The 24932-nt window shown below is 39.4% G+C and overlaps 1 protein-coding gene across 1 annotated transcript in view; it reads right to left on the reverse strand.

Moving 5' to 3' along the window:
* Positions 1 to 20720, reverse strand: part of LOC142463855 (uncharacterized) — a 34792-nt gene extending 14072 nt beyond the window's left edge. Inside the window, exons 1-28 of the mRNA XM_075566668.1 lie at positions 20660 to 20720; positions 19373 to 19420; positions 18819 to 18929; positions 18550 to 18612; positions 18083 to 18344; positions 17100 to 17214; positions 16802 to 16892; positions 16610 to 16716; positions 16069 to 16285; positions 14909 to 15034; positions 14578 to 14695; positions 13988 to 14126; positions 13662 to 13772; positions 13454 to 13523; positions 13065 to 13202; positions 12701 to 12865; positions 12242 to 12336; positions 11761 to 11887; positions 11097 to 11352; positions 8702 to 8840; positions 8342 to 8449; positions 7984 to 8163; positions 7203 to 7442; positions 6110 to 6266; positions 3608 to 3736; positions 2981 to 3131; positions 2342 to 2382; positions 719 to 964 (exon numbers count right to left, since the gene is read on the reverse strand). Of these exons, the coding sequence (XP_075422783.1) occupies positions 719 to 964; positions 2342 to 2382; positions 2981 to 3131; positions 3608 to 3736; positions 6110 to 6266; positions 7203 to 7442; positions 7984 to 8163; positions 8342 to 8449; positions 8702 to 8840; positions 11097 to 11352; positions 11761 to 11887; positions 12242 to 12336; positions 12701 to 12865; positions 13065 to 13202; positions 13454 to 13523; positions 13662 to 13772; positions 13988 to 14126; positions 14578 to 14695; positions 14909 to 15034; positions 16069 to 16285; positions 16610 to 16716; positions 16802 to 16892; positions 17100 to 17214; positions 18083 to 18344; positions 18550 to 18612; positions 18819 to 18929; positions 19373 to 19420; positions 20660 to 20720 (3811 nt within the window). The remainder of the gene's footprint in view (positions 1 to 718; positions 965 to 2341; positions 2383 to 2980; positions 3132 to 3607; positions 3737 to 6109; positions 6267 to 7202; positions 7443 to 7983; positions 8164 to 8341; positions 8450 to 8701; positions 8841 to 11096; positions 11353 to 11760; positions 11888 to 12241; positions 12337 to 12700; positions 12866 to 13064; positions 13203 to 13453; positions 13524 to 13661; positions 13773 to 13987; positions 14127 to 14577; positions 14696 to 14908; positions 15035 to 16068; positions 16286 to 16609; positions 16717 to 16801; positions 16893 to 17099; positions 17215 to 18082; positions 18345 to 18549; positions 18613 to 18818; positions 18930 to 19372; positions 19421 to 20659) is intronic.
* Between the last annotated feature and the right edge of the window lie 4212 nt (positions 20721 to 24932).

The following is a 24932-nucleotide window of genomic DNA, read 5'->3' on the forward strand; positions in this document are numbered from 1 at the left end:
TCTTAAGTGAGTTAGTTCATTCTAGTTTACCTGTCTCCGATTTTTTTATCTGTGTATAAATGAGTCATTTAAAAAAAATGGTAAATTCACAACAGACATACAGTATAATGAATACATGAAAAGATCTGAGAATTTGAGATGTATAACCTGTTTATTTTATGTTCACCAAACCTCTATGGGTATATATTAGTACATCAACTATGATTTCAATATCATTATGTTTGTCACTAATACAAATACTTCCCACTGTATTTTCTTTCATTTTCTGATAATCAAAAGCAAACAATGTCAGTGGTGCTTAAAGTAAGTTATGAAGGTAAGCTAGCAGAAGTATTGTATGTATGTATCCGTTTCATTCTGTTCTTTTTATGGTTCTGTTCTTTAAACTGAGACTTTAGATTTCATGCAAAAAACTGCGATATTACTTGGAAACCCATCTCGGTGTGTTCATTAAACAGTTATATACAGTATCCCTCTCTCTTTCTCGGTCTCTCAATAAGTATGATGAGAACTCCCAAATCTATACTTCTCCAGGATCAATTCTCTATGCTATTTCAGAGACACTGAAAAGGTGATTCTCTTTTTCATTGCAGTCTGTCTTTTTGCACTCTCGTATATAAATGACATTTGCAGTTTTTGCAGAAGAATGCGCCTCATCTAATTGATATTTCTATATCTTTTATAACACGTTTTAGGGAAAAGCAGATATTTACCGTACCTGATGTGACTGTTGCACTGGTTTGAGTGCTGATGGGGGAAGTTATGGGCACTGTAACAGGCGGGCTGGTAAAGAAGCTGAATGTTGTGGAAGGAATTGTCGTAGGACTTTTTGTTGAACAATCCGTGATTATTCTCGCAATGTGTGCATAATTGCAGTATGCTTTGATACAGCCTCCAATACCATCAGTGGTAGTATAAATTGTTTCCCTGTTCTTATACATCTTCTTGTTATAAAGGCAACAGTCTGCAGAAGAATGGAGATGTTAGTGACCAATATACTAATTACCAGCTGCTTTTTTTATATACGTACTGTAGCTTAAGAGATGGAAACTCAGATGGTGGTGATATAACCCCTGACAATAGTGGCTTCCTCTTGACCCACATAAACATTTCCCATTATCTATAGTGCTGAGGCATACATTCAGAATAACATTTGTTAAGGCTCTAACTGTCACCCTTGTTTGTGGTCTACAGATGTTCCAGTCGTTACTGCTTTTGCTATAGCAGGATTAGTTCTCAAAATTACACGGTTTTGCAACACACAGCTACATTGAATTGAATTGCAAATCGCACAATAACGCTCAGCGACTTGTGTCGGCAGTAACTCATTATCGCGATAGCGAGAGTAATAAAGGCTACTACAGTACATCTGTATCTCTTATAGACTTCCGTCAAACTGGCTACTGATTTAAAGACAACTGTCTACACTGCAACTCACATCATTCCAACATTTATGGGAGATAAAGTGGCTCAAGTTAAAAGATAACCCGAGCGTATAAAATAACAGCATGATAACGCATTATCGTGCAATAATGGGCATCAGCACTTCTGCTACCTCTGTAGTACTCATGCAGAACATTCAATTAGTTAATGGACACTCTAATAGTCAATGTTCTAATCTCAGTACAATTAAACTTCCAGTTGGAAAACATAGCCAGAAAAGCAAAGCAGTGAGTTGGCAAATGCAGAACATTGCTGCTTTCTAACTGCCCTGCAGTCCATGTGGATTTTCAATTTGTTTCCTTGTCAAATTTCCGAAATAAAGGAATAAACCCTGAGACCCATGTTATCATTCACATGTATCGTACACAATAGAAGGTATAAGATCTGAGTAAGTCATACATTACATGACGTTCACATGTAAGGAGGGACACTACTCCCCAGAGCATCTTCTTGAATGAATGTATTAAAACGAACACCTACTAAACTCAGAATATAATTAGGGAAATGGGGTTTAAGATAGATAGTGATGAGTAAGTGAATTCCTTGGAGACTCGTGAATGGGAAATTCACGAATGGTAGAGAACACACAAAGCCACAGTGAGTTTTCTGGTTCCCTGAATGGATTTTTTGGATGTTTGCAAACTTGGTGTACTAATAAGGAAAAGTCGTGCTAAAGCACTGTGCAAGGTTGACCATCATGACCATTATGATTATCACCACCTAATTGAGTAACCCTCACAGGCATTTGTATGGGTTCTATTCAATTACTTATTGCACTTTGAGAACAGCAAAGAAATATGTACACCAATGTACAGTATACTAGGAATCATCCACACATCTATGTATAGAGTTTGAAAAGAAGTATAGTATCATATCCAGAACTGTTGTGATCTCTTACCTGTAAGGGTTTTGCATGTCATGCCCTCTTTGGTGCAAGTGCTAAAAAAAATCAAAAAAATAACGTGTATGGATATAAATCATTTTAAATTTATATTTGTAGATCTGAAACATCAACATGTTCACCAATGGAAGAAGTAAAACTTAAATAAGGAAATACAATTCCAGAGGTTACCATCCGTGCTCCAAGTGAGACATTGTCAGAGCTCATGTCACGAATGTATCACAATGTTCGAAAAGATTATGCTATCTGTACGTTGCTAACATTACAGGTCTTACGAAAAACAAGATCGTAGCTAGATGATTATGAATAAAGAGGGATAGGGACTCATTTTTTTTTTTCAATCCAGAAAAAGGGATCTACAGTATTTGAAAAACAAGAAGAAAGGAATTTCACCACTTATTACAAAGACATTTCAGTCAGGTTAGTTAAAGTTCCCCTTAATCTTAGTTACCATTATAATGAAATAGAAAGAAAACATTTTCTACTTTGTGCTTCTAGTGTTATAAGGAAACCTTCATAAGAGTTGTGAAATTTGATGGGCCATGGGTTTAATTACTGGCTTTTGCTTAATGTGTTGTAGGAGGTCAAGTATGTATCTGCATCGTTATCATGATGCCCTGCAGAATCTTTTCTTACCACGTCCTACAAGAAGTAGTCTCTTCATTAGGCATCTCCTGTCCAGGCAAGTACATTTTGCCGGATCCATCATAACAGTTGCAAGCTGACACACACTGCATTGTGTCTTCATCAAGGAAAGGTCTGTTCACTGGGCAGTTAGGGTAGCAACCTGCATACAGAAGGCATAGAGTTGTACAAGTTATGTTTGTAGTACCACCAACCATTTGAATTAAAGCACACATGCAAAGTATTTGTTCTCTGATTATGAATGGCCGTGAAAATGAGATGGTAGAAGGACAACTACAGTACTACTGATTTCCATTCTTATATAGATCAGATTAAGAATAAGGACCATAAGAAAGCTACTGTCAAAAGAGTTCTCCCAAGCCTTTTTATAGGATGTTCTTTTTAGGGATTTAATGAATATTCATCTTATGTCGTAATGCCTTTTGGCCAACAATACAATTGTTCGTAGATGTAAGAGAGTGTACAGAAATGGTAAATCCTCACAAACCTCTTCTCCATATGCCCATGTATTAATCTATACATACATTAGAATTCAACAGTAATGCTTGCACAGCATGGTCAGTGGCTAAGGTCTCGTCCTTGGTAATAGATGTATTTACAGTGGATCGCATTTATTACCTTCTAAGCCTGGAAGATTGTGGTAGCATGTTCCACTGGGGTTCTTGCAGGTCTTCATGCATGGAGCACCACATGCTTTGTAGTGCCACTCGCACTGTCCTTGACGGTTGTAGAAATCACAGAACACAGCTGTTTTGAGAAGGAGATTAAACTGAATATTAAAAGTGTTAAAGAACATATAACAGAGAACATTCAAATATGGTTTCCTCATAGCATTACAAGGAGTAGCTCAGTGGTAACGTCACTCACTTTGAAATTGGGGAACCTGGTTTGAAAACCAGTGTCACCTCTACTTGTGACCTTGGACAAGTCACTCTACAGAGAAGTACGGTGTACACTGACAGCGCAACATAAGATAAGAATATTATGATTGCATTATTAAATCTTTCAAGAATATGAGTATATATATATATATAGCAAAGTTTTTTTTTTTTGTATCCCCCTGAGGAAGGTCCCATTCTGTAGGACCGAAACGTTGGGTTTCTGGATGTATTTTTGCTTTCACTAATACACTTTGATTTTCAACATTGAGTGCTGTCTCTTGTTTACCAATCCTTGGAACGGTAACGTATAACTACATTCTCTATATGGGACGTGCACCTGTGGCTTACCAGCACCTATTGGAGTGCCAACTGCCTTATCTGACTATATATATATATATATATATATATATATATATACACACAGCTGAACCCCGATATAACACGGTACTCGGGGTCCACATAATGAGACCGCGTTAGAACCGGGATCGCGTAAACAAAACACAGAGCCCCGCTGAGACCGCATTGTAGCGGATGGCACTATAACGGGGTTGATCTCTATATACTGTATATATAAAATCAGAACAGGGCATGTACAAAACAAAATACAAAATAAGGGTAAAGGTAGGGTGCACTTCTATATGAAAAAAAGTGAACTCTATTGACTCAATGTTTCGGTACCCAATGGGACCTTTCTCATGACCCATTGGTTTTGCCATTTTTGGTTCTGGCTGTGCCTAAGGTTCTTTGCTTTTGGTTTTCTATTATGGGGAAAATGTGATGTCCTATTATGTACATTTGGAGCTTTTTCACATCCTATACAAGTATTTACTGTATGCCATTTACAAAACTATTTACAGAAAAATAATAATTGAGGGAGAATTGTTGACAAAACTGGAGATGAATGACTAATATTCTGGAGAGGTCTGAAATAGATCAGATAGTAGTGGTGTCTCTCTGCCTACCTACATAGAATATATATATATATATATATGTATATATATTACACACATGTATATACGGATACAGAGTGAGAGGAGAGTAGCAGTTTTAACTGCATTGCTTGGGCGACGCCACTATACTGTTTAGTGTGGACATTCCTGTTGTGATACTAAAGGGTCCATTTAAGCGCCACGAGGCCACGAGTGCCAGCTCTTTGGATACCAGATACACCACCACTGAAGTGGACAACATCATCCCTCCCCTCTCTACTCCTGATGACATCTTATACTGATAAGTATCTGCCTTATACATCTTCAGCATAGCATCATTGCTCTGATTATACCCTGGCTGCATCTTCCCCTCCACACAGTTCCTGGAGGCTTACAGATTGTCTCAAATGAATGTTTTTTAAGAATTGAAGTGAGTGCATGTCCTGGCGGCCTCTCTGTAATGTTAATAAATTTGTGTTTTTTACAACAGTATTATGCTATGGAGCTGGCGCTTCTTTTTCTTTTGTTCATATATATATATATATATATATATATACATATATACATATATATATATATTACACACACTTTGTAATGCATTGGTAGCCTCCAGCAGCAAGGCGGTTAAATAATTTTCTGCCATAGGGTTTCGTAAAAAGTAATTTTACTATACATAACCATAGATTTCTATGAATTGTCACTTATTTGTATTGCTAATGCTATACAGTATAATGTTGAGTTAACCCAATTTACCTATATGCAAATGAGATGAAGATCACTAACCATTTATAAATAAATAGGTCCCAGTGAATATGGCGGTAATTAGACTTTTCTATGACACAAGAGGGAAATGTTTTGTTTGCCTTCCTCTGGACCTACAGACCTATACCTACAGGATAAATATCTCACCCAATTTGAATTTAATAAATGTATTTTTTCTACCTCATCTGTGTATATACATCCCATTGAACATAATATTTGTGTGTTTTACTGCGTGCATTATAAATCACATTAAAATATCATTTATACATAAAAATTATATAAAAGGTTACATAAAAGAAAATGCAAGAGTGCTCTTCCATAAAATAGATTAGAGGAAAGACTCCAAAAACAAGGAAATCAAAGATTACAACGTATTTGGGATGAACATCAGTCAAGGTAACACATACTGTAGACAGTATAAAATATTTCTGTCCTGAGGTAGAACTGAACACAGCGAATGATACTACTTAAGTCTACTGCCGGCCTTTTCATTGACTGAGGTCTCTAGAGCTTCACATGCTTTTTCCCCCCCAGTAATTCATACTCACGGCACATGGTTGGAGTTCTCCAACTAACACAGACTCCGGCTTCACTACAGATCTTGGCGTATGAGGCTACTGCGGTACAGAAGCACTCGCAGTCTCCACCAGTGTCACAGGAGCAGGCATCATTAACACAAGCATCATAATATTTAACTGGGTCTACCTGCGAGTGGAGAAACATGGGGTTTGATTCCAATACAGTAGTTGTTAAATATGCCACATGGTAAACATCATTTGCGCACTGTAGATTCAACTGTGCGCATTTGGGATCTGATATAGTTAATACACAATACTAAAGAACTAAAGATGTAGATAACAGGTGCTCAGCACAAAGAAAAGCCCACACAGATAAACAAACAAAAAATGTGATAAGAATGAGAACAGAAAATTGTCAGATACAAGAAAATAAATGAAGGAAATAAATTGAGAAAAGAGGTTTGAATTTAACTATAGGGAGAAATTCTGGGAACGACAGGAAAGAATGTTGGAAGTTAGAGGAAAAGTGTTAGTATAAAAAGTAGACGATCAAAACGTATCTTGATTGTATAAAGAAATGTAAGGGGGACACACATTAATAGACAGATGCTGCAGGATGTGGTGATGTTGTGAATAACAAAATAGGTACAGATGTACCAGACTTTATTGCACTCGTTATGTTGCAGTAACGGGATAAATTCATGGCAGGGGTAATGGATAATCATGTTATAACATGTGCAATCACATCAGCTACATCTGTAGTCAGGCAAAATGTAAGGATAATTCAAGAGAAGCCAGTACAGTGAGTTAGTACAATGGGGACATATTGAAACCATCCATAGGGTATTTAGTACAGGCAGTCCTCGGTTATCCAACAGAATCCGTTCTGGAATTAGCGTTGGATAGTGAAACCATTGTAAAGTGAGTCCCATGTTAATCAGTGGCGGTGAGCATTGGATAACGCATTCAGGCGTCGAAAAACGGCCCATAGGGTTGCATTGCAAAGCGTTGGATATGCCATTCATTGTAAAGTGAAACGTTGGATAACGAGGACTACCTGTAGTTACATATCTATGCTTCCAGTTCTGTATGTGTCCCCATTTACATGGTGTAAGTTACATACCAGAGGATGACAAGTAGAGAATGCATCACTAGTGATGATGCTGCACTGTCTCTGTGCCCATGCCTTCCTGTATGGGTTGGTAGAACAGGGATCCCGGACAGTCGCAGCATCTGGGCAGCTTGGGGAGAGTTTCCAGCTGTTACCAAATTCAATCACATCACCGACCACAGAGTGACTTCTGGTGGTAAAATCATTGACAGCATTTCCATCGTAGTTACCACAGAGCCCACAGATTTTACCCTACAAGGGGAAAAAAGGCAAAATATTAAATCTACCAGCACAGAAGTTTTCCTCGTACTAGGAAACTGATATTGACAGGTCAGATAGTTCATTTTAGCCAAAAGAGCGCTATTTGTTTTTATTATTTTTCTGGAAATAGCTATTTCTCTCTTTGGGGGTCTATGCATCAACATAGAGAAAAGTGTGTTGGGAAGCACTGCTCTATTTTTTTGGGGGGGGGGCACAGGGAGATAAAATGACTTGCCCAAGGTGACGACACCAGGAATTGAACCAGGTTCCCCTGCAACAATATCAGTGTCAGTCAGTGTCTTTACTCACTGAGCCACATCTGTATCATAAAATTGTACAGTAATGTTTATAGTGAAGAAAAAAGCTAAAATAGGCAAATGTCTTCAAATTTGCTTTGTGAACACTTAGAAATCTCTGAAATATTGTTTGTTCACCAATTACCTGAGAAAGTGCAGATGCAATATGCTATAATTCTCATTATGTAATCACTATTCCATCCCTGCATCACTATCTTGGTTTCACTGAGCCTTACCTGGAAACTTGGCTCCAGCTTGATAAAGATACTTGTCTTCTTGTCCCACACCACAACCAGTCCATTCAATGCTTCAATTACCATGTAGATGCCCATTTGATGCACCTTGTATGGTATATATTCTCCAACATCCCTTTTTACCACCTCAAATTTATCCTCCCCAAGTATCAGCTCATTGTTCTGGAAAAAAAATAAAATGTGATTTGAGAAGCCTTATAAGAAACAACATTTCACCTTTAAGTTATAAAGGAAGCTTGGTAATCAAAGTAATATTAAAAAAAAAATTGTAAAATGTATATCATATGTTAAAAAAAAAGGCCACTCTGTCTAAAGGGTTATGTTCACAGATAATACTTACTCCCAGAAAGATCTTAATTGATTTGGAACAGGTGGTCCCTGTGGTACCACATGGGATGTTCTCGGTGATGACTCGGAAAGTGCCTTTGGCGTCACCTTTGCAGAAGTCCTGGGATTAGAAGAACACAGGTCAAGGTTCAGAGATGTCCATACAGATACCCGTACACCAGGATGAGAAAAGTAGCTCAAAGGCGTTATGGTAGAGTAGAATATTACAGGCTTTCTCTGTTACACATTAATGACTGGATTTCACACTAGTATTTACAATGATATGTAAACCAGTTTTTTTTTAAAACAATTAAGAAATCAAATACAATATAAGTAATCTACACTTGAAGGGAAAAGAACGAGCGGCATTTACTTGAGCCAAGGTATATTCACAGTCTCCATTGAAGTTGAATCTCTTGCTGTCAAAGGTGAGGTAGTGTCCATCTCCATATACAGAACAGGTGCCCAGACACGTGTTACTGGTGCATTTCCACATTCTGTTTTTGCAGGTACTGGAGGGAAAGAAAATGGTTCTTGTGCATGAAAAAGATAAATACTGCAATCCTGTCTTACAGTGCTTTTTTTCCGCTGTAATATTTCACTTTTTTTGCCAAAGGATTCTATTACTATCTGACCTATTCTATAAATAAAAATAAATAATAATGATGTTTGGGGTGATGCCTTCTAGTTCTCACCAGGTGTTGCATTGGACTCGGATCTCAGAGCCTGGTTTGTAGACTTCATTGTTGTGTATGCATGGGCACTGTTCCTCACGCACGCAGCTTCCATTCCCATCAGCCACCAGTCCATTGGGGCACAGGCAGCCGGACACACATTGGGCACTGTACTGTTGGGCACATCAAGAAACAATGTTTTCTTTCAAAAACCAAGGAAACACATGTAGTGTGAAGAAAACATCAATTCACAGAACTCAAAATACATTTTACATTATAGTAATGTAGGTATGTTACTGATTGTGTAAGTATTGTAAAGCACCCCCTTATCAAACAATTGTTTGGGCACTCCTGGCTATAGCAGGTTTATCAGGGTGGGAGGGGGTAGTTGCTACCTTTTTTTAACAGTTGTAAGCTACTTGTCAAATGGGTAATAAGTCAGCAACTAAAGGGGGCATAAGCTAATCATTTGGGTTTGTTTAAGTTAAAAATGGGTTCTCTTAACATATAAAGAGGTTCTGCACATCTTTAGGGTAACTTACACAGTGCATGTCAAGGGTCTGGCAGCTCTTCTGGCACTCTGATCCCTTTGTGCCAGCGTTTTTGTTGGTGCAGTCAAAGTAGATCATGGGGGCATCACACACTAGAGGATAGAAGAACTAAGGTGTTTACTGGAATAAAACGCTTAGTTGAATATTCATTCATGACGAGTTACCAATTGTAAACCCATGTGAGAATTTGCAGTAGATCACTGTTGAAGGATTTGCTCAGTTTTGCACTATTGAAGAAAGAGCCTTGATATCGGCACATGAACATGCCTCATTAAAAGTACAAATTGTTTATTACTCGCTTTTCACTAGCGATTTTCTGCTACTATTTCTTCTCTGCTGAACACCAGCAGAAACTGTTGGTAGTGAGAGAACGGAGAGGGGTAGAGTGAGAGAGAAGGTGGGAGAGTAAGAGAAGGGGGGGACAGTGAGGGAAAGAAGAGTGGAGGATAGTGAGTGAGAGAAAGGAAGGGGAGGAGTGAAGGGGGTAAGAAACAGTGAAGGGAGTAAGCGAAATAAAGAGGGGGTATGTAGGGGAGGTGCAGGTGAGAAGAAAAGTATGTGGGGGAGAAGCTATTGAGGAGGTGAATGTGGGGGGAGAAGCTGGTGAGGAGGGAAGCATATGGGGAGAAGTTGGAGAGGAGGGGAGCATGTGGGGAAGAAACTGGTGAAGAAGGGATCTGAAGAGGACCTAAATAAAGTGTGTGGCCCGCGAAGCTTACCAAGCTTGCAAAGTGGCCCACCAGACAGAATAATTGCCCACCATGCTGAAGATAATTGTTTTGCTTTTTTTTATGTGTTAGATACAGGCATAACCCAAATTAACGTACGGAATGGGACCGGAGCATGAATGTAAAGTGAAAATATACTTAAAGTGAAGCACTACCTTTTTTCCACTTAACGATGCATGCACTGTACTGCAATCCTCATATACATGTATAACTGATGTAAATAACGCATTTGTAACAGGCTCTTTAGTCTCCCCGCTTGCGCACAGCTTCGGTACAGGTAGGGAGCCGGTATTGCTGTTGAGGACGTGCTGACAGGAGCATGCGCGAGCTGCCATTTGCCTATTGGACGATATGTTCTTACTCGCGAGTGTAATTAAAGTGAGTGTCCTTAAACCGGGGTGTGCCTGTATAGATGTAGAGAGTTGTTTTTGGAGAAGGTGCAAGTAAAGAAGGGATCCTTTTACCTTTCGATTGAGGTTGCTTTCCAATGCAGTCCAGTTTTCCCAGCGTGCAGGTGCTGTAATATAATACAGAATTACAATAAACATTGGTACAATAAAATATATCATCTGAAAGAGAGACTTTTTTTAATCTTAAAAAGTTAATTGCAACAACTACTATGAAGAATTCTCATAGTGGTTCCATAAAAGGCATTGACGGGAATAGTGGAGTTCAGGACTAATACAGTCACAGTAACTCTAGCCTCATAAACTATATACTGTATAACCATAACATAGAAATATACTGTACAGAAGGTTTTATTTCACTGTAATGTACATGAAATGTGGAACAGTTCCATAGACAAACTTGCTTACCATATGGCCTTATTCTCGTGGATTATTTCTCCTGGTGGTACCGCTGTTCCCTTATAGAAACAAGGACAGGAAGAAGGAAGAACACACTTTCCGCTGTCATCAAGGTAAGTTCCATTCTGACAGATGCAGCCATCAATGGGGACAAAGGATATGTCACAAGTGATGTCAGGCTCACTGAGGGAGCGGCAGGTGGGCTGGCAGGTGCTGACGACGTAGCTGTACGATAGGGACTTTGGGCAGGTTGTGGTGTATGATTCTAGGGTTTAAACATAGAGACGGGTTTAGACTATGTGCTAGATTATTTCCCAAGACACATGCACATTGTTTACTGTCTCCTACTCCTCCAGATAATTCTTAGATTAGAAGCTCTTCAAGAGGAACTCAACGTTCTTGTCAAATTGTTTCTACATTACTTGACGCACAATATATTCAGTGTGTGGTGATATGGCTAAGCTTACATGTATTTTGTTCTAGAGACACAGAGGCTAATGTTCAATCTACTTTCTAGAAAGAACAGGGCAGCATTTGCAGAGATAAGAAGATGAGATCCCTACTAGACTATAACAATATTACATGATCTCTACCCAACAAAAGAGGTTTAATTAGTCAATTGTTCTGAAAATCTGCTCTCCGTAAGTAGAACAATAATATCTCAGAAACTTACTGCAGACATTCGTTCTCCATCCCTTTAGCATGACTCCTGCCTTAGAGCAGGCATGGACGTAGGACGAGAGCGCTGCACACATGCACTCCTCACTTTTAGCACAGTTGCAAGTATCAAACATACAGTTCTGGAGAGATACAAAGACACAGACTTTATTAGAGATCTGTACATGCAGCACCTGAGAACTGACGATGTTATAACACTGTCATTAAAACCTTGCCATCTGCTGTTTTTGTTAACGCCCCAACCTGAACGCTTGTTGTATGATATAACACACACATATCCACTGGCAATGTATATATTCATCACCAACAGAAAATATAACGTGACACATTTTCCTTTCTCGTCACTGATACAACCGGTCAATAGGATTATTGAGAAAAATCTTGTTGTCCATCTTCCTTTTACCTCTCGTCAGCAAACATTCTTTCAAAAGCCGAATCAGGTTTTTAATAAAGAGGTATAGAGAGGCATATCTTACCTTCTGGTAGACAGCAGGATTCACTTTCTGATGACACTCAGCGAAGGGTCCTTTCGTGTCAGATACCATTGCGCACCAGTGTGTGGCGTATTGCTCTGTAGACAAGGCATGTTGGAGTTAGTACAACATTTACCTGGGCGGTCTACATTTATTATAAAACAAAAAAAAACATCATCGATATCTGAGAAGGAATAATAATAATGTGAATAAAATACAAAGTCTACCCATGATCTGTGATAGGGGGACAGAGAAAAATCATACACGTTTTATGTGTAAAGATAGTAAATTAATTCATATGTTCCCCCAAAAAAGAAACAATTGATCAAACTACTGTATAACTTGTTATATGCTTAATTTCACCACGTAAATGTTTTTTGCAATCTATCCCTTCCACCCTTAGCCTCTTTCCACGTGTTTGAAATGTATTTATCGCATGTTTGAATTTGAAGGCTGACCTACCATTTTCAATACTGAGTGAGCATGGATTCTCAAAGCTGTTTTTGACATTTGGACAGTCAGCCTGGGTCTTCCAGGTATTGGCAAAGGATGAGCCAGTCCCTTCAATCACCCCACTAAGAACTCTAAAGTCATCAGCTTGAATGTTGTTGAAATTGCCACAGAGACCTGTGAATGGAGGAGCACATAGAGGTGAAATTAATTTACCTACAGAGAAACAGAGCATGAAGTCAATGCATTGTCAATACAAATTTTCAACCTCGCAATATGCTTGGCATGTCTCGGGTTATTTTTTTTAATTCATTCAGTTGCATCAAAAAACATATGTTATGGATTAAAACATGACAGTGAAAGTAAAGATCCGTACCGCAGACGTGATTCTTGAAAGATGGATCCACAGTAATATAGATCTGCATAGTAGGAACCAGCTGGATCTGAAGCTGAATGCCGATTTTAGTCTGCACAATGATGAAGAATGTTGAAGGCTTGAAGATGGTGACACTGGCTGTGGACAACAAAAAATTGTTAGGATGAGCAGCATTGTGCTAAGCTACAATTTATCTTACTTGGTGTATTACCCTGGAACCACCATTGTTACAACTAAGAGGCCAAGTCTTTTAAATATTGGATCCAATGATTAGAGAACAGCATCTGAGATCCATTAAGATATGTGCAAAAGAAATCCTGTCTTTGGAGAGGAGCTGACTACAGTGGCCATACAGTGTCTGGCTTCCACATAGAACAGGCCCAACTTACCCGATGAGACTGGCAGCTGGGTGTAGATTGAGTTCACAAAGATACTGCCACCAGATTTAATGTAGATAAGCTGGTGATATAGAGTAAAATAATGGTGTAAGGTAGAGGAATAAAAACTGTGCCAAACAAAAGGATTGAGTGACCGTTATTGTTAGTTTACTTGTAGCTAAAGCATTATAGATCTCACTCTGCTTCCTGGTGCACTTACATCCTTTCCATCATTCAAATTGAGGGTGATACTCTTTAAACATGTCTCAGTGTTTGTCAAGCCGCATTGGCGCAGTTCTCCCAGAACGCTGAATTTGTTTCCGTCACAGGTCTGAATAAAAGGAATGAAACAAAATGAATGGCCATCAAGTCTAAGAAGTGACATGCTTGTCCTTAAAGAATATAAGTTGTCCAACATATAAAGGGTCAGAAAATGCCCTGCACCACCAGTACAAAAAAAAATTAAGAATTTAGTCTGCTTGTCTTATCGTTGGACAGTTTATAGTCTTGATCTCTTAGAACATCAAAATATTATCATCTGCTTACCTTTGAGAGCACATAGCTGCAGTCTCCATGGAAGGTGTAACGAGTAGCATCAAAGGAGGTGATATGAGATCCTCCCTCGATGGCACAGGTCCCCATGCAAGCTTTTTCAACACAGATCCATTTCCCTCCAGAACAGGTGCTAGAGATAAATATTAGTATTATGGCAGGAATTTACTGACATTGCTTCATAGTTATTTATTTTCTTATAAAAAGGGAAATATACTGTAATGTTGTTGTGGGAGAATAGGATCTAGAAATCCCTCAAATTGTGGTTCCACATAACGTATAAGCAATGCCAAGTGTGGTTAGGTATGAAATTAATAGGAAGCCCTCAACGATTGTTGAATTGCCATGCTGTCTTTCCTACGCAATGGGATGCAGTTGGTCTACATTGTTCTATGCCAAAGCATCGGCACTCATTCTACCAATAGAATAGAGCCAATTCCAAAAGGCGCCATTGGTAAGTCACAAAAGAAATGAAATAATACTATCTAAAAGCTTGGGAAGGCCGGATGTAGGCGACAAAATTACTTCTACTATTTCTAGGGATGGGTTCAGACTACTCAAATAAAAAGGCAAAGACAGTTTACCATGATTGGCATTGGGCAGAATATCCCTTGCCTGCCTTATAGACTTCTCCATTGTATGTACAAGAGCACTGATGCTTGGGGACACAGCCAGAGTTGTTGATGTCATCAAATACGGTTCCTGCAACATAAAAGAACGTAGATAATGTCACACAAATGTTTAAAGGAAAATTATAATGTATATCGCTTAACTATTCACATCATTTGATGTTTTTTATTTGAACCTCAGAAACATGTGAAGTATTTGCAATTTTACATGAGCTTTTGAAACCAAAAATGTAACCTGTTTATAATCATCTGCAATCAGTTGTTTTAGTGTCAGAGAAAACGTTACCTGCAGGACAGAAGCACCCATCAATGCAATGGTTCTCACAGACCAGTGAGCGCTCAGAGTTGGAGCAGGTGTTTGGACATGCGCTCCCACATTCATTGTACTCCATGTTGTAATTACATTTTAAAGCTGGAATAAACAAATAAAAATACCTTTTGATGTTTCTTTGTGTAAGCTGTAGACCCCACATGAAGCTGTTTAACTTTGTAAGACCGTATCTATAATTCCTACAGCATACTCTGCATGTTCTATAAACTAGAGACTTATTACTTTAATGCCGGATTCCCCAACGTACCAATTTGGGGTTTTACACAGCAATCCAGTGTTAACTGCCATCGACTTCAATGGCAGTTAACGCCAAGTGGGTCTATGCATCAATGTAGAGAAAAATGTGTTTTGACGCACTGCTCTGTGTTTTTAAACAGAGTTGCGGCACATGAAAGACATAAGCCACTATAGCTGCAGCCTGGCAGATTCTTTGTTCCAAATACAATGGAAAGAGAATGACGCAAAGAGACCCGAGATTAGGATATACAGTATCTCATGATAATATGTGCATCATGTAATTCCTCCCCTACAGTCACTCCCCAAGTTGCTAACTACTGTAGGGCAGTTGGGACAAAAGTAGAGCAAAGTACTTTGATATGTACTGTAAGTACAAGATGAAAATGTACAGGTTTCTCACCGCAATTACCTTGATACATAGAGATATACCAAATAAGTAAACATGGGAAGGATGTTGATCCAGGGAGTAATCTGACTGCCAATATTTGTGGTCAGGAAGGAATTTATTTTTCCCCTTATGAGATATCATTAGATGAAATGTCACTGTTTTTTTTTTTTTTGTTATCCTTCCTCTGGATCAATATACTTGAAATACTCATATAGGATAAGTAGCTGTCATCTAAATTTAGCATACAGTACTGTAGGTTGAACTTGATGGATATATGTCTTTTTTCAACTTCATCTATATAACTATGTAGCCCTAGATAAAGGTACGATACTCACATCAGCATTTAGTGAATCTCCCGCTTCCTGTGGTTTGTTATAGAATCCATAATACAGTAAATACCACAAAATATCCAATAAATAGAAATAATGTCATTGTCTACCGGTCTTCTATAGACAGATGAGTAATGAGATTAAGGATCTGTATAACTCACGGCACAGTTTGGAGGTTCTCCAGTTACTAGGGCTCCCTCCGGCATGAGCGCACTGACGTGAGTACTCAGTGAAGGTGTTACACAGGCAGAAGCCAGATGCATTCCCTGCACATCGACACAAGTCCTGCACGCAAGCGTCTATGTAGAGAGCTGGATCCACAATCCGGTTACAGGGTAAAAATGCGGAGTTGGTCAGGATCACCTCACATAATCTCCTCTGTTAAATAATTTACACAAGAAGGATAAGGTGAGGACATTGTTACGAGAGCAGGAAAATATAATATGGGAGCACAACAGTAAAAGTTAACAGACCAGTCAATTATAGCAAGATCTAGTCTACAACCATGTCCTATTCCAAAATATATTGTCACATACTGTTCTTCAACTTCAAGCTTTGAGGGAGTTTTGCCTCATTTGCAAAGGGGGGAAATTGAGCTTTGTACCACTGATATAATGGGGAATTGGAAATACTGTTAAATAGAATTGAATGTTGTGATTATTCACAAATAGACTCTGTACAGTATGATACTGTTATACTTACAGAGTCTGTACAGTTGTTTTGGGGGGCCACGGTCAGATCTTGACACATTTCTGTCGGTCCATTCATCTTCTGCATGTTCCCATACTGAATGTCACTCATTTTCACTTCTGCAAGAAACCACATACAGAAGCTGTTAGTTTCCTTGACGATTATGTATATGCTTTCTCAAACCCAACATGGAAATTGTCTTACTGTTTGTAATGAATTCATTGAAAATTGGAATTCCATTGAAGTCCCCACAAAGACCACAGGTCTGATTGGCAAATTTCTTATCCAGTTCCAACTAAAAGAAGAAAAGAACGTTTAATAAAATGATGCCCCATTGCATTATGATAAGACATATTATAGCTCATCATGACTACTTAGGATATTTCACTGCATACAAAGTGTCATGAAAATCAAGATACAAGTTTGTTTTTCAGGAAGGAACAGCAGGGGATAGTTTGGTACAGCACTGGATTCCATTGGCATGGTATTTGGTGACAGTTACCAAGATGGACTCATCTTCATTCCACATAAATTCCAGGCCCAATTTGGAAATGACTCTGATGTATATTCCACTCCTATCCACCTGGACTCCTGAGAAAGTGTATGGCAGCTGTATCCTGTGAAGGAATAACAACATGATTTCAGAAAAAAGAGTAATACAACATATTTACCATTCATAACTATATTTTATGCTATCTTAAGCAATAACACGTTGAATGCTAATGAGAGAACATATATATATTCATAAAGAAATGTTAGTGCTCTTTAAACTTCTTTTCCCAGAGGTACGAATGAGTATTGTAATGCAATTTAAAATGATTTTATTTCATAGGAAAATAACAATGTGAATATTTAAGTACAGTATAGCATCTGTACCATATTTGTATTACCTTAGCCTAAAGGTAAGGGTAGGTGTGAAATATTGCATTTAGTTGCTTAGACACCTGGCAAGGGCAGATAGCCTACCAAAGGGGTCTTCAACTACTGTAGTTCTGCAAATGGTGAAATCAGAAAAACATGTAGAAATTGAAGGGCCACGTGCTGATTGTAATGTAATTTTAGGTGCATTTAAAGATTAACAAATTATTATATTTCAACCTTTTGCAAGCTTTTATCATCTGTACCATATGCATTAACATTACATTAACTCACAAGTGAGTTTCTCTGCACGTACTGTAGCTGTCTAAACAACTAGTATGAAATTAGAAGTATCCAAAGTAGGAGTTATTTGGCCACGAAAATCGCTCTGGGATGTACAGTAGTTACAGGTGAATCAAAACCGTGTCTGTTGAAGAAGACGTCACTTCATTCGCAATAGAGGGTAGATCCTAAACAAAGGTGAATAAATCGCCTTTGGGACCCCTGTCCTTTTTGTATGTCATGGTTAACATTTCTCAACAGTCACCAACACAAAAGTGGTCCACTTCTCATCCACTATTTGCACAATTAGATGAGTGGCACACTAAATAACAAGAAGCAACTCACGGGTGGCCATTGAAGGTAATTTTGTCACTGGTCAATTCAATAGAGGTTCCGTCGATCTTCATAATGATGTGACTGATGGTGGGAAGGTTCTTCACAATGGAACGCCTGATCTGAATGTTAAATTCTTCAAAGTTGCTTTTGCAGTTTGAAGCAAACAAGTAGTTGCATTTCCCCGGGTAGTGGAAGATGTCTCCATCGAATGTCTTGTAGTAGGAGTTACCCCAGGTACTACAAACTCGTCCATTGTGAGCAGTCGCACTCTCTGTAAGTCAAACAGTTGATCCTTAGAAAGTGTCCCTTATATCCCTCTGAATCATATGGTGGCACATGCATGAAGGTGGAATCTATAGTAGCTCCTAATAACCTTTGCGTTTGATCCACAAATTATTTCATTATTTGTTTATTAGTTTCTTATTCAGCTACAGTATCTCACATCCCTATCCTCTACCACGCCTAAACTCACTTACTTCTTATTACTGGAGCTGTTGTCGGTGCAATAAACGTCAGCTTTGAAGCTTCTGCAGGTTTATCTGCAGATAGAACATAGCAAATTAGGTGAGAACACATTTCCCATAAAATCCAAACACTAAACTTTTGTAAATGCTAGAGTTGAAAATAGTAACCATCCATGATGGCTATCGGAAAGGAGGAGGAGGAGTTTAGGGTTAGGATTCAAGGATGGTCCATCAAGACAAAAATGGAAACCAAAAGAAGAAAAACAAAACTGTCAACTTACTTTTGTCATAATCATTTCGTTGCTGATGATACCACGAGTTGTCAGCCTGCTCCACTTCTTCAGCAGCTTGAAATTCGTCATCTTGACTGTCATCGTAATAGTCATCATCACCTTTGGAGTGGGAGATTTCTATTAGAGATTTCTATTTGGGAGTGCTAATGAAGCTGTTATTGCACTCATTAACGTGTTGTGTTAACACTAGCGCGTTCTTTAACAGCTGTTCAGTTCAAAACAATGCCTAGCAGTTCAAAACAATGACTAAGGAGATAGCAACTGATGCCTTATTTACAGTATTATTTAGGGTGTTATTTCTCGATAAAGCGGGTAATAGCATCTGCTATATCTGTTTATTGCGAAAAAACAATGTTGCTTCCATGTAAGGACAGAAGTCATGTTTTCGTTGCGTTGCACAATTTTGGTTTATAATTTGTTGCAATGTATTCTTTAAACTGGAAAAAAATTGTTTTAATACAAGTTACAGTTAAGTACTAGTTGAATTTAAATGAACACATTTTGAAACCTAAATAGCACAGATAGACTTAAAGTGCACAAACCATAATCATCATTGTTCACAGCAGGATGTCCAGACACAAACTTTTGACCTGTAAGGAGAAAGGGACACAAATTCAAGCCCCCATATTGCACATTTACAAGATCCAAACTCTCACTTTCCAAAGGCTCTCTAATAATAAAAACTTACAATCAGCAATTCACTGCATGCAAAATGTGTTGATTAGAATTGGTGCAAGACCATTAGTGCAGAATTGGAGATCATCAAACTTATGGTGCAGATCAAATGTCTTGGATGACCACAAATAAAGCATAATTGTGACTTATTTCCAGAATCCTTATATAGCATATCTGCTAGACTGTAATTATATCATTAAACTTGAAGCACCTGGCACATATTTTTAATTTGGGCAAATATTGTATTCCACAGGTAATTGTTGAAAAGTATGAACATCTGTTCAAACCAATCTATCTGCACAATGGTAAGACTTTCCTTGTCCCTATCTGTAATAGTGTCACTCAGATTATTTGCAATACATTTATGGTTCTCCACCCAACAGTAGAAATATACCATGGGGCTTATTCTGTACGGTGTGATAGCGCAGATCTCGTGCTATTGCATGAAAGGGAATTCCTCAATGTCCCTCTTCCTTCGCCTTTGGTCCTCCTTCCCTCCCTCCCTATAAGGCAATGCTTCTGGGGTCGATGAATTGTATTTTTCTGTTATAATGTATTACACTGTATATTGTTGGCAGTTGTTTATGGTGGGACACTGTAAGTGCTATTTCGTCACAGCAGCAGTATATTTGGCATTAATAAAATATATTTGGTCCTAGAACAGAACGGTTTGCCCATTTTTGAAGGATGACTATATGGCGGGTTGACAAGACGCTCCAGGCTTGGCTGGGTCGGCGGGCTTGAAAGGCAGTTTCCACTTTTGGAGGTCCTTTGGGGACCAGGTTGGGTCGGCAGACTGTAGCTGGTGTTGGGGCACGGGATCTGTACCCTTTGGATTTTGGGCAGGCTTTGCCAGGCAATTCCCCTTTACGTGGTATGTTTGTTTATTTTTTGGTTATCATTTAAGATGTGGCCTTTCCTCCTAAACTGGTGTTGGTATTATTTATGGGAAAGGAGGGGTGTGGGGGGGGGGGACCTCTCCTGATTCCAGGGTCATGTACACTATACTTATGCCATGTTTTATAAACCTAGAGGAATTTTGATTGTGCTAATTCCATGCATTTCTTTAAATTGATTTCCTTTGCTCTCATCTTCTTTAGTGGGAAACTGCTACATGCATTCATCATTTTATCAGTGAAGATGGACTGTCTTACCAGGTTTATCCAGCTTCTGAGACGGGTTTGTACTTGATGGCTTAAAGGAAGCATCTTGCATGTTCAGATTCCCCTGTACAGCTTCACAGGGGGGAAATGAAAAAATGTTGCTAAAAATAATAATCAAACAGAAAGTGCCACATATAGTGTAAGGACAATCTTTGACAAACAGCTAATTGATTTGTGGGTTACGGAATTATACTAGTCCTCGGAGAGAGCGCGTAGTGATGGCAGGTAACCTGCTGGCCTTTGTAATATAATCTATTACAACACTGTCTATGGCTAGACTTGGAAATGGATTAACATTCATTGGGATACAATAAACAATAACTACACCTCTGAGGGGAAACCAATAAGGTAATTGTTAGAGATGGGTCTACATACAATTCCTAATCCATACAGAGAAATACAATAAATACAATAAAATGTGGTACAGTATATCAAATTGTGTCTACCTTAGAGAAACATACCCTTTCTCTTACCCTTTTTGTCTTCATGACTATAGAAATTGAGTGCTTACCTTGTATCCGGAGACAGGTAAGAACTGTTATGAGGGCAAATATAGGTATCCATATCCCCCTAAAAGTCCCCATTTTTCCGGCAGTTCGGTCACCAGGTACCAAACCTCAGAGTGTTCAGAGGAGGTATAGTTTCCTGAGTCCCAGCTGAGCCTTTTATAGAAGAAGCCCCAGCCCTCAGTCAACGTTACTTGATAGAGGACAAGCTCTGTGGATGGATCTTGACGTCAGACTTCACAGATACTAAGGCTGTTACAGCATGGATCCAGGATGTTTGTGTTCTGGTAGTTGGGTGAAATTTACCTTTTTGACATGTTTTGAAGGTGGTGCTGAGGAGTCAATGACAGAGCAACTTGAACAAATGATAAATACTGTACATGTTTTCCTGAACTGGAAAAAAAAATCTCAGGGCCTTTTTCAGAATAGCCTTGCAACACCTGAGCTGTGGTGTAAAGCAGTGATTTATAGTGGTCCAAGCAGGGATGTTCATCGTTCCCCAAACTTGTTGCACTTTTTTTTTTTCAATTGTGACTTTTTTCCCCAAATTTTTGTAATATTTGTAATATTTTTACATTTTGCTGTCAAGTATGTAGAGGGCCGTGTGACCTGAGCTTCAGATCATGTTACCTTGACTCCTGATGATGAAATTGTTTTTGCAAACTTTGCTGTTTTGGAAGAATGATAGATTCATGTTACATACATATCTAGCCGCTAGGGTAATGAAGCTGTTTTTATTTACATTTTAATACTAGTGTACGGGAGCAGGGGGTCCTAACCGCATTGATTTAAGTGCCGGGGACCCCCTGCTTCCCGAGTTACAGGCCTCAGCATGGTGTGCCGGTATTCCCCTGCAATGCTTAAATCTCCTGCATCACGTGACCGGGACATTTAAACGCATAGCAGATATAAGCACCCCATACCGGGCCCTGTATCTCGGGAAGCAGGGGGTCCCCGGACCTGAAATGACGACAGTTCAGCTCCGCAGAGCCCCTGCTTCCGGACACTAGTATTAAAAGGTAAATTAAACCACTGCAATCGCCTGTGAGAGCTGTGCAGGGAGAGGCGGCTCTCTCTGTGCAGCTCTCTATGCAGCTCTTACAGACTGCGGCCAGATCGCACGGGGGGGACTTTGAGAGAGGCTGAGATCACATCGCTGCTGTCCAGAGTGGTACTGGCATTTTCCTACCTCACTTGTGACTTGTGGAAATGGTTTCAGGTTCTTTCTGAATACCGTGATAACACACATGATAAATCGTTCGGTGGGAACATGCCACATCGTTAGCAATGGCAGCAATGTTATCGAAGCTACTAGAATAGGCCCCTTAAAGTGAAAAGTATGGTTCAGTTTCACTAGCATCTCAATTCCAGGGCACTGATGCACAAAAGGTTTCCCAGAGCAGACTAAAAGCAAGGGTTCGAAACCCAGACTAGTTTGGGCTGTCACTGTATTATTGTACAATCTGCATACATTGATGCTCTTGATTACTAGATTGGGTGTATTTTCATTGTTGTTGTTTTGCTATTGACAATGAACCTGTTTAATTAAAGCTGCATATTTATTTATATAAGCATTGTGGGTCTTAATCTCAGAGAGAAGAGCAGCGATTGACAATTTGCAGTGTTTCTATTTCTACAGAAATTAGCCCCATGCACACAACTACGCATGTGGCTAATTTTGTGGCGTCCAGGCATGGTATAGGTGTCTACGAGCCAGATGCACTAAGCTCAGGACAAATAAGGAGAGGGGGATACCTGGGAAATATGCTAATAGGATATGCAAATGACTGTTATCAGCATACAGTATTTCTCCGGTATCTGAGGTCTCTCTCCTCTCCAGCAAAATCCATATTTCAGGGTATGGAGGGAGACAACGCTACCTTTATTTACCTAAATAACCTGCGTTACCATGTACGACTTTTAGTGGACATGCGATGTTAGGTGGAACGCCTCTTCTCCATATGATTAGCATTAACGGACTAAAAAAATAAATAACCATACAATATTTAAGGAGTAGCACTGGGTTAACATTAGGTTATGGGCTTTAGCGAATAGTCCTTATGATTAACCTAATGTTATTTTAGGTTAATGTTAGGTGAAATAGCCTAATGTAGCTTAGTGCACCTGGAGCTGAGACGCATATGTACATGTATTTGAATGCTACTATTGTATTTTACAAACGGGAGAGAATACAAATGAAAATGTCAAATTAAAACCAATTGTAACTGAAATAGTACTCGTAAGAACATAACTAAGAAGTCTGAATATAATTATTTGCATTAGATTGACACTTAAGGGTCTATTCTTTAAGCCTTCATAAAAAAAATTGGTGGGCCGTTTACGCTGCCAGTTGTTTGAGCGTTGCCATCACGGTATTCTGAAAGCCTCGATTACCTGTAATAGCAAAATTTTAAAAACGGGCGAGTAGCCGGCGATGTGATGATCGCCTCTCTCAAAAGGGCTCACCTGGCAATTTGTTCCAGCTGCAGAGAGAGCTGCACAGAGAGAGCAGCCTCTCCTCTCTGCGCATATCTCGCCAGCGATAGCAAGATTTTAATATACATTTTAATACAAGGGTAGATGAGCAGGGGGTCTCCGGAGCAGAACCACATTGATTTCAGGTCCGGGGACCCCCTGCTTCCCGAGATACAGGCCCCGTTATGGGGTGTCGGTATCTCCTATGCATTTAAATGTCTCGCGTCATGTGACCGTGGGAATAAAATCCATAGAAGATACCGGCACCCAATAACGGGACCTGTATCTCGGGAAGCAGGGTGTCCCCGGACATCAAATCAACGCGGTTCTGTTCCGGAGACATCCTGCTTATCTACAATAGTATTAAAATTTATATCAAAACAGCTTCATTACCATAGCGGCTAGCTGCTAAGGCAATGAAGGGGTTAAACCGCAATAAACTGTTTCTTGGTGCAGAGGGGGTAGATGAAGGGAGTAGTAGTCCCAGAGTGGGTTCTTAGGCCTACCCGAAAGGTTGCGGGAGAGGTTAACCCCTTCACTACCATAGCGGTGGGAACCGCTATGTTAATGTAATGAAGGAGTTAACCTGTCCCGCTAACCCCCGGAATGCCAAAACACCCACCCTTGGGGCTACTACCCCCTTCACCCAATCCCTCTGCCCCCAAGAAATAAAAATAAACACAAAAACCCTACTACTCACCTCCTCTACCCCCAACAAACCCCCACAACACATACAGTACATTAATGGGCAAAATAACTATTATCCAGATATGGATAATAGCTAATTTGGCCATTATAAAATCAAACATTATCCAACCAGCATAAATAAAGTAAATAAAACTTTCTACTTACCCCTGCCATCATGAAGGGCATCCGCGTCAGCATACTCCAGGTCTATGTCCTCCGTTGCCATCAAGAGTACATGAAAAAATACAATCTAACGGCCCCAAACACCTTGATCACCTTAGTGAATAATAACCGCTATAGTAATTAAGGGGTTAATAAGCCAAATACCACCTTCACCCACAATAAACATGGCACTGGTAGTTAACCCCTTCATTGCCTTAGCATTCAGCCGCTAAGGTAATGAAGTTGTCTGTAAATGCATTTTTATTGCATGAGATTCATGCCGGGGGTCTCCGGTGCTGATATTAATGGGTATCAGCTCCGGAGACTCCCGGCATCAATTCGATGCAGGAAAAAAGCATTTTTTTTCTAAGTCCTCTCTCAGCAGGTTCTCCCCAGCTTCATGCCAACTTTTCCCGGCGTGAGGATTTTGGAGA

Source organism: Ascaphus truei, chromosome 12, assembly GCF_040206685.1.
Source record: "Ascaphus truei isolate aAscTru1 chromosome 12, aAscTru1.hap1, whole genome shotgun sequence".
NCBI classification, from domain to species: domain Eukaryota; kingdom Metazoa; phylum Chordata; class Amphibia; order Anura; family Ascaphidae; genus Ascaphus; species Ascaphus truei.